We start from the raw sequence: 10,901 nt of genomic DNA on the forward strand, positions 1-10,901 counted from the left end.
GTTAAGAAAATTCAATGTGAAGCATTTTGATATTTTAAACCATTGTCACAAGCAACCAATTCATTTATAAGAATTTTTTTTTAAATTAGAATGTTTTATTAATTAGACGTCAGATTAACAACAAGACGCAAGGATTATCCCCTTGGCCGCAAGCTTAATCTGCGTCTGCGACTCATTATTGACGTGAAGTAATCATTGTTTTAATTAAGAATTTGTAACTATTATAACTTAATCAGGCTACCCTATTGTTAATTACGATTTTCATTGTCTTTTGTGAAATTTTAATACCGTTATTGTCTTTGTAAGGTTGAAAGGTGTCGCTAGTTACCAAGCATCACGTGTCATTTTAAAATACAAATATAACGGTCAACCTACCGATATTATTCATTGTTTAGATATTATCTTCGCATCATAAACTTAGTATATCTCTATATACTCTATTTATCTTATATCAATCTAGCCTTGTATCTACAACTGGGTGTAAATTGGGTCATGTAAGAACTTAAATTGGATGTAAATTGGGTCATGTAATAAAAAGTAGGTTACGTTGCAAATATTTTGTATTAGTTTGAATTAGTCAATTGATTTCATGATACTATTTACAAATGTTTTTTATTCTGTTATAAACTGATAGCAGTTGTGTAGTTTTCATTTATGATTTGATCGATTTTTTGTATTAATTTATTATGTAGGAGGGTCAAGTTGCAACTATTCTGTATATAGTTAAGTTACATTGTAGCTATCGATATTTTGTTATATATTATAATTGCTATACTTTATAATTTACATTATTCGTAAATTCATAATTTGTATGTATGGTAACGGATCCATAGCTGTCATTTAAGTTCAATATATTTCAAGATAACCATACTTTGAGAAAATATCTTTGTATTCTAGTGCATCAATGAAGAGTTACACTGTGTTCATATTGGGTCACATTTTTTCATTGAACCCATTTCTATTGTTTTCAGTTCCATACTTTGTTAACATCACCTATAATGGAGCATATCATACCAGAAAAATTCATCAAAATGTGCCGGCTCCTGGAAATAACCACCTTTCCAGTTCATTGGAAATTTGAGGAGAAAGACCAACAGATTGTGGTAACGTTCATTTGGAATATCGGTTCCTCGGAAATTTTGAATCCACAAGACACTCCAAAGGCGGACTCGACGGTCGCCTTTGAATCGAAGAGAGAATCCGAAATTCAGAAACAAGATTTGCATTTGGTTTCAAAGAAAACAGCATCACATCAATCGCCTCTCAAGTCAGAAACTCCGGACGAAGACGCGAACAGTAAAGACAAACGAAAAAGTGCAAGTTCCTCGAGGACCACCTTGCCTGCTGCTTCTACTGACGATCGGAAATCCATAACGACGAAACATAAAGAGAAGAGTGTTAACAACGAGGACGGGGTAAACTATAACAGATGCGAAAAGACTCCCAATGATTCTAGTACAAAACAAAAGCACATAAGTGGCAATGCAAACGTTTGCTTGGTAAAGACCAACGAATTAAAGAAGTCAGATGCCCCAAAGCCGCACAAAGAATCAAGTACCAAACATCGACACTCATCTTCGGATAGTGAAAGAAAACGAAACAATTCTAGTTCGAAAGACACCACTAAGGGGCTTAGTAATGCTCCATCTTCTTGCGATCCGAAACGTAGACATTTTAGTTCTAAAAGCAAAAGTACCTCGTCTAGTGGTGAATCTGCAAATCCAGAAATACGATCAAACATCGAAGTGAATAAACAAACAGTCAATTGTGAGGATACTAAGATCACGAGACCACAAAACAGAAGCGCTCAATGTGTTACACCGGAAGTGAAAAATAAAGAATCGAGACACAAAGAATCGAGTATACGAAAAGAAAGCAAATCCAAAGATTCTAACTCTCAAAACGATAAGAATCATAAAGAGAAACACATGCCAGATGAAAAGAGACACGTAAAACCGAATTCACGAGATCAAAAGAAACATACTGAAGCGAGTTTGCGACATTCGAAAGAAATTCACGAATCACAATCTTGTTATGGTAAGATTAATACAGACCCACTATGTGAAATGTCGAAGAAAGTCCCGAGTTCTCGATGTGAAAATACTCACATAGAATTGAGTTCGCGATGTAAACAATCTTCTAAAGAATCGAGTTCGGAATGTAAACAAACTCCAAAAGAATCGAGTTTGCGATGTAAACACACTCAAAAAGAACCGAGCCCACAATGTGAACAAACTCTCAAAAAATCGCGATGTAAACAATCGTCCACAGAATTGAATTTGCAACGTGAAAAATCTTCTAAAGATCTGAGTTCCCGAAGCGAACCCAAAGACACACTAAGTAACAAAACGCTCGATGAATCGAGTTCTAAATGCGAAAAAATATCCAAAAGATCGAGCTCGATATGTGAACATTCCCCCAAAGATTTAAGTTCGAGGTGTGAACCGAAGGATTCACTTGAGGATTCGAATTCTCGATGTGAACAAACTTCCAAGAAATTAAGTGTGCAAAATGAAGAAACTGTGAAAAAATTTCCTTCTGAACAAACGAAAAATATACCTACAAACCGTGAATCGAAAACAGAAAGTAAACAAACTCCAAAAGATTCAAAATCGCCACGAGAAAAGATATCTAAAGAAACGATCTCTGCAAATAGCAAAACAGGAAATACCGTGAAAAAGATGCCTTCATCCAGAGACCAAAATAAGCAGCCCCAAAAGTGTTATGTTAAAACAAATGAGTCTAAATCAAAGGATGCTACAGTGAATTCGCAAGAAAAACACAGAAACCTAGAAGGAGGCAACAGTTCTCCAGACAAAGCAACAGATTCAACAAGCTCAGGACTATCGAAAAGAAAGACACAAAACGAATTCACCACAGACGAACAATCAAAGAAACCAAAGACAGACGCCAATATACAATCATTAGGTCAATCTACGAAAATAGGAACTCCAGAAAAACTGTCAGAATCTATTAACCAATCCCACAGTAAAGAACCACGAGAGGAATCGAGCATATCAATATCTTCTGAGACCGCTCAAAAAACATACACTGTACCCGATACACTAAATAGATCCACCACATTCTTACCAAAGAACGACTTATGGGAGATGTTCATCAACCGATGTAAGGTAAAGACAGATGTTACTTTTTGTGACCCATCAATAAAAGAGTCGGTTATTGGTATCGTGGATCCCGACGCCAATATTTGTGCACAAAAGGGCATACAGACTACCATGAAAGGTGGTAGCAAGACCAAACAATCGACAGAAGAGAATAAGAAACACACTAGAATACCACCAAAAGACAGAAAACAAGACAAGTCAAAACCAGACAGACAATCTACAACTTGTAGTCGGCTAAACAAAAAAGAGTCCACAGCATCAAAAGTAAAGAATACCACCAAGACCAAGACTGAACCGTCTAAAACGTCTTCCAAGTCTTCTACTGACAAGATCTCCGTCTCAAAGAAGCCATTAAAGGAATTGACCACGAAGGTTCCGCCATCAAGATCAAATGACACTAAAACAATTAAAACATTGCCTGTTCCAAAGGAAACATCCAAAGAACAAGACACTCCATCAAAAGAGCGTGCGATAAATGTGGTAAGTGTCTCGGAATCTAAAGATCTGTGCGAGGACATGGACCTCTCGATTGAAGCAGCGGTAACTGATACTGCTGAAGTTGAGCATCCCAAAGAGCCCCATCATGCTGATCCTATTGACTCTGACGACAGCTTCACAGAATTGAAGATAGATTTGGATTATGACGAATCAAAGAGCAGTAAACATGAAGAGGAAAATCTCCGGATAGACAAAGAATGTCAACCACATACATGCGCTACAGCCACGGGAGTCCAAGAATCAAATCAAGAAATGCATGAAAATCCTCCACTTGTCATTTCTCGGTGTGAACCCAAGGATGATAGTTCTCATATTGATGAAGTGACTCCAGTAGGCAAAGAAGATCCAGCAATCACTGCCACTGAAAGTAACTCTCAAGACACCAATACCTCAAAGATACAGAACCCAACAAGTGAAGATCGCAACAAAGTATCTGCATCTTCTGACCAGAAAATTTCACAGAATGAAATTCCTAAAAACATGCCACAAGAGGAAAGGATTCAAAACAGCAACCCAGATAAAGATAATATTGACAGTGACAAATTGGAGAAAAGGGAGATTTCAAGTAACCAACCAGAGGTAAAGGAAAGCGCTAGTGGCATATTAGATAAGGAAGAAATTGACAATAGCAAACAGAAGAAAGAAAAATTTTCTACAAACAAATTAGAGAATAACAGTATTCATAATAACGTTGCCAAAGAAAAGGAAATCCAAAGCAAATCAACAGAAGAGCAACTATGCACCAATCCAGTACAGGAAAAAAGTGTGCTTAATAACAGCAACAATCAGGAGAAAGCAGAAGTTGTCGACAACGATTTAGAAGAGGGAGAAATAGAGGATGAAGACATAGAAAGGGATAGACCAAAATATGATCAGAACAAGAACACGAATGTGGTTACTGGCGGGACTGTTTTTGACAATGTTCTTTTGGCCTATTCACCAGTATCATCAATTGAACCTCAAACTGACGAAGAACCATTAGGCATTCTTGGCAGTAATGATCCTTTTGATGATGCATCCTCTCCAAAATGTCAAGTCGGAAATAGAACTAAGTTGGTGACGACAGCACCAACAGCAGACGGAATTCAAACACCGTCTTCATACAGCTTTCAAACCGAAGATTTAGAAGGAGCTAGTAGGGCCAGTACCCCTCTTTTAGATGAAATGAATGGTTTCAAGGTACTCGAGGATTCGGGATTCAGAACCGTAATATTACCAGTGTCCCAAAGTCCCCCAAAACAATGTTCACCAGTTAAAAGTCAAGTGACCATTCCTCGCAGGAAGAAGAGAAAAGGGAAAAGGAAGTCAATAAGTTCGGAAGCTGAGCTGATGAATATATTCCAAGGAGAAAAACTATCAAAACGAAAGAGTTCTCGACTGCGGAAAAAACTTCAGAAGCAACTCTCAAAACTATCCGATTCTGGTCACGAAGATATAGAAGGAAGGATTAAAAAAGAGCAGAAGAGAGCTAATCAAGGCCCTGAATTATGGTCGCAACCAGAGGCCAGGGGAACCCAGGAACATTCTACCCGCAAGAAAAGACATGTTACTGATTGGGATAAATTATTGCAGAAACATATACACGAGAAGAAACGACCAACTCCGACAGATACGAAGACAGAAGACTTGAAAAAGAAAATTGACAATTTCCTGATAGAAATTGATTTGAAGAACAACAAAAAATGTTCCGGTACGTTTCTAACACCAAACCAAACGTACAAAGAGACACACAAAGTACATCAGCGACCAATGACGGTATCAAAACAAGTTAACTTTGGAAATCTTTTTGATGTCCAGTCATATACGAGTGGGAATGGCGAAACATTTTTTGATGAAAGAGAGCAGATTGAACACGATTCTTTAATGGACTCTATCATCATATCATCAACGTACAAGGAAGAAGAGAAAGAAAAAACATCTAAGAAGCGGAAGCGACATACAGATGGTTCAGATTCAGAGACAGACCCAGGGAATAGAAAGTTACAGAGAACCAATTCCAGAAGTCTTCCGAGAATGAACAGGGATATAGCTATCCAGCAAAGGAACAATCCGGATACTGGACTCCATCAGTACCTCTTTCTCTTTGAAGACTCCCGTCCTTGTACATGGATTGACAGCGACGAGATCCAGGAACACAATCCCCACTTCTATAATTCACTGAAGAAATGTTTTGTTCCCAAAGAGGGTTCTCAAGAACAATCTGAGCTGCAACAGAAATTATACAATCTCGTCGGGTTTCCGTCGTGAGCTTGATAAAGTATCACCTTATATTGATGATAACTGGTTCTCTCATAGGATTGAAAGGATGTGAACACTTCCACAAGCCCTGTTGCTCAGAGTCTGATGAGTGAGAGCGATTTCGTGAACCAATGTTGCGTATGAGAATGCCTGAATTGATTTATGTCGTTTTGTGATAAGCTTGTTTACATAGATTATAATGCTGGTATAAGCGAGTGTTGTCAGGTCATGAATGCTGCGGTTGTGTCAAACATGATCCACTCTCAGTGAGTTCAGTATGCGAATATGAGTGAGACATTGTATCACATGTATGATCTGATGTTGCATGTATGTGTTCGCATGTCACTGGTGTTAAGATTCAGATTGTTGTAAACTGCCAGATTGTTATCGTAAAGGGATACAGTCGTTTAAATATTTGATTAACCTAAACACTCGACGTAATATCAAGATACGAGATATATCGGCTATGCTATTTACACGAACTCGAAGTTTAATTTTAATTCCGAAAAGAAATTCAGATCGCTATAATTCCGTGCTATCAGATAGCAAGATGAAGACGACTGTTTCCCTTTGGTCCCATTATTGTTAGTCCAGAAAGCATTATGTGCGATAAATATAATGAATTGTTGTTGTTTAGGCAGAACTTGCTTTCAGTTTTCCTGAAATCAATGAATGTTCGATTCGATACTCCTCTAAAATCATGACCGCTTTTTGAATAGTAATGCAATACTGGATTGATGGCGCCCCTACTTCTAGAATCTTGATGAGGCATAAGAAGTTGGGTTTCATGAAGGACAATAAACATTTTAATTCACGGAAAACTGGACCAATTAAAGTGCCTTTCAGAACATTTTCTACTTCCTATAATAGTTGTTTTGTAATTTGATATTTTTAGTTATATTGTTGCATAATTTGTTAAATTTTTGTTAAAATTTTGAATCTTGTCTATGTTATTTTATGAAATATTTAGGCGATATGTGTGCAGAAAATTATCAGTTGCTGTACTACGCCATGAAGACATTTTAGATCGAATACGATATTCCTTTAAGTCACAATGCTACAGAAAAGGACTTGACGATCTGACGATCTTATCTACCAGCTGGAAACCTCTTGATATTGATCTTTTCGGAATAACCATACAATTCTAATTTAATTTCCTGTTCCTCAGACCAATAACCCACCAAATATCTAGCACAAAACACGACCGTGTTCGCTTATTGAACATTCATTGAAAAATTCGAGGTCTTGAAACAAGCATCTGTTTTCATCGAAGCTGGCACTCGTGGTTATCAGCCCCACGCTTAAAATCACTTACTATATCGCACTGGAAATCACAGTATCGCATTTAAAATCACTGTATCGCATCCGAATCTTTTCGACATGAACACTATGGTTTCATGCGATCACTATCTATATAAATCTGAAACATGACACAATACACCAAAATGTTACAGTTTACAAAACCATACAACATATACACGCTGATTGTCAAACTCGTCTTTGTTTTTATACAACAAAAAACACGATGGCAACTGTTTGATGTTAACTTTTGAAAAACAAACAGAGCAAGTAAGGGTTAACGTTCACGGTGCGGAGGTTCTTGTTTTATTGTTACAGGTGGCGTAGCTAGCGTTAACTAAGATCGTACATTACGATTAGAGCTGTATTGTACATGTCATATGCTGTATGGTTATCTAAATGATATTACGTGTAATAATGTGTTATCATGCCTTATTATCAGTGATAATGGCCCGTTGACAAGAGTGATTCTCTTTTAGGGAGCAACCCCTTATGTCGGTGTTATTGTAATGCTTTTGAAAAAAAGAACGAAACGACAATTTTGTACGAGGATAACAACTCCGGATCACGAAGTTCCTTTCTACCAGCTGGTCATTGGCCAAACCTCTTGGCATTGATCTTTCCTAGATTACGGTTGAGTCGACTGAAATAAAGAGGAAAGATGACTTATTCAAGGTCACCAGACTTTGGATAAATTCGGAACACAGGGGATAGAATAATTCATAACAGTGCTAAATTCTGCTAAAATTCAAAGGAGCAATTGCTTCCTACATTAAGTCTCTAAATTTCACATAAAGCTTAAATATTGTTAAATAATTTGTTGTAAACAAAACAGTAAAATCCGTTCAAGAGACGTTTATCGAACAAGATTAGCCTCTGATAATTCAGCAATTTAATTTAACGATACATTAAAATCCCCCTCTATCACATTTTTAATTTAATAATTTCTCCACCCATTCTCCAGTTATTTAATTTTAATATTTTATACCGTTGAATGATGATACTTACAACTATGTATCCAACTATGTATCCTACTATGTATCCAACTATGCATCCAACTATGTATCCAACTATGTATCCAACTATGTATCCAACTATGTATCCATCTTTGTCATAAAGTTTAGTCCAGTGACAATGAATGCAATTGTTAAAGATGACTTTTTTATTGCTCTAATAACTAATAGCGATTTTCTATTTCAAATTCATTACAAAAAGATATTTTTAATATCAAATTATTGAGAGACCAAATATTAAAATAACACAAAATTATAGCCCTATAATATATCTTTTTTGTTCACTGACAATTCGAAATCGGAGACATTTTTACGACTTAAAAGCTAAATATGAAATAAAAATTGATTGAATTCGCCTTCCAATAATATAATTTCTACAAATAATTGATTCATTCAACCATGAGTGAACATTACCAAATTTAACCAAAGAATTATTTTCTTCTGTATTATTCTTCCACCAACAAAAAACCAACACCTGTTTTTTCGTGAACGTGACAGCACGTGGTCACCCGCCGTGGCATCAAGTTGAATCCAAATCATTTTAAAGGGTGTCGAAGGTCCTCCCTTTGTTTTGTTCCACAGAACAATGGACTAGGTTATAAAAAGTTATTATCATTTATCTTTTAGCTCAAGCCTGATAAGCATCGCGTGTCTGACCTCTCAAAATACTAGGGTCAGGCACAAACTAACGAAAGATAACGCGTGTGTACGCGTGACTTGAACACATAACATTGCGCGCTCGTGAATAAGTTCTACCTGAAGTGTGATCGAACTGTATTTACCTTTTCTAATGAAGAGTATCGATTTTTTAAAGGGAGATAAAAATGCTAAAAAGAATGGTACTTAATTTGACGTTAGTCTATTTTCACATACAGAGTAAACTGAACAAGTCTTATGCGGATGTCATAAAGGGATTGTGAAGAGTTTTTTCTAAAAAAAATTATGTGTATTGGGGACACTGATAGCATCAATTTGCTATCATACGTTTGTGGATCCTGCAATTCCACTAAAACTAAATGTACTAGTTACACAATCGGTAAGGACCTTTTGTGATTAATCATATTTTGCGATCCATAAAATCATCAAACACTTTGATTTTTAGTGACTTTGCATCTGATTTTAAATTTGGAATGGTGCAAATTGATGCTATCAGTGTCCCTGATACACATACAAATTTAGAAAACCACCTTTCGATCCCTTTAATTCAAATCTGACAAAAAGACTGCCTGTTGTAGTGATTGGATAAAGAACCAAAATCCATTATCAAGTAGATGTTATAATTAAGAACACTTTTAAAATAGAAAATATTGGGGGAGTTTATTTTATATTCCATCACAATTGTTGATTTCTGTAATAAGCTTTGAGAGAGCTTTTAACATCCAATATGTATATATTTATACTGATGATAAAAAGTTCGTTCCAGTTATAGGCAGTCGTGCGTGGGTGGAAGAATGAAGTGCATTTCATCGGAAAGAACACAGAACATAATCTATAATCTAATCTATACAACCCCGGTTCCCAACCTGTGGTGTTTTCACCCTCACCCCCTGGGGTGTGGGACTATGGTGTCAGAGGTGTGACCAACTGCTGTAGGAGAAGAATTCATTTTAAATTGATAGAGCACCTCACATCATCACATGCTGAAAATGTGGATGATGGAAATTTTTGGGGCGTGAAAGGTCTAAATGATTGGACCAGCGAAGGCTGAGAAAGATTGGGAATCACTGATCTAGAATAATGGACCAACTTGGTACAATTTCTTAAATGTTTGAATATCCTTGTTGGCAGTATTTTATTCTAGAAACTTAAAATCAGACAACAGCTAAAACGTTTAATTATGATGATCAAAAAATAGTTTAAGTCTTTAAGAAGCAAATTCCCATGTGTATGCCAAGAGACTCGTGACCGTTTAAGACGAAACACTAAGTCCTTGTCAGAATCCTTGCCGCTTAGATATTTAGAATGGTCCTTGAGTCTACAAAATCATGAGCATAAAATGCTTTCAGTTTATATTGTCACGAAGTCGTTGGTCAGCAATCTGCGGGGAAAGTTTAAAAAGTATGTATTGAAATAAGGTATTTTACAGATAGAATGTCTGTGTTCGGAAGCCGCCACTTGAATTTAAAACCATTGTCTCTTGTTAAAGACTTCATTTTCTGAGTGAGTCAGAGAAGTTTTTCACTACATCGCGTTCAACATAAATACTAACTAATTTTAAAAAGCTCTGTAAAATGTCAATGACAACTCAAATGGAGTTAAAGGTGAAAAATCTTAGATATTCTGTGGAAGAAAAAAAAAAAACAATTTGTCAATGTTTTAGAACTCACTGCTTCTATGAAAACTAAATCGGATTGTGAAAAAATTGTTTTCATCAGTTTTGATAGCAGAGGGTTTCATTTCTATTCACTATTTTTGTTGCCATACATATTTATTCCAGGCCATCCAAAGATGATGTTTATGCATGAGCTTGTTTTTGTATATGGACACAAGCCAGATGCCGTTAGTAGTCGTAAAATTGGCTGAAAATTGAAATTTTTTAAAGGTGCTGTTGATTCAATGATCACCCTGAAAACGGTTGCCGTTCATAACAAGTTCGACTGTATTTCTCAATATCTAGATCGTCTCGAAATATGATTTAATCTTAATGCTATGTCATATGTTTTATTGTACAAAACTTTGCTTATTTCGCAGCATAATTTGAACACGTGTTTCTTACCTTATAAAAGAT

The 10,901-nt window shown here is 36.2% G+C and overlaps 1 protein-coding gene across 1 annotated transcript; it reads left to right on the top strand.

Moving 5' to 3' along the window:
* Positions 1-998: 998 nt before the first annotated feature.
* Positions 999-5,870, top strand: LOTGIDRAFT_169841 (hypothetical protein; the record flags this gene model as incomplete). Its single annotated transcript, XM_009068131.1, has 2 exons — positions 999-2,037; positions 3,661-5,870. The coding sequence occupies 2 exons, from the start codon at positions 999-1,001 to the stop codon at positions 5,868-5,870; spliced, it is 3,249 nt and encodes a 1,082-aa protein (XP_009066379.1).
* Positions 5,871-10,901: the final 5,031 nt, after the last annotated feature.

Source organism: Lottia gigantea (assembly GCF_000327385.1).
Source record: "Lottia gigantea unplaced genomic scaffold LOTGIsca_89, whole genome shotgun sequence".
NCBI classification, from domain to species: Eukaryota; Metazoa; Mollusca; class Gastropoda; family Lottiidae; genus Lottia; species Lottia gigantea.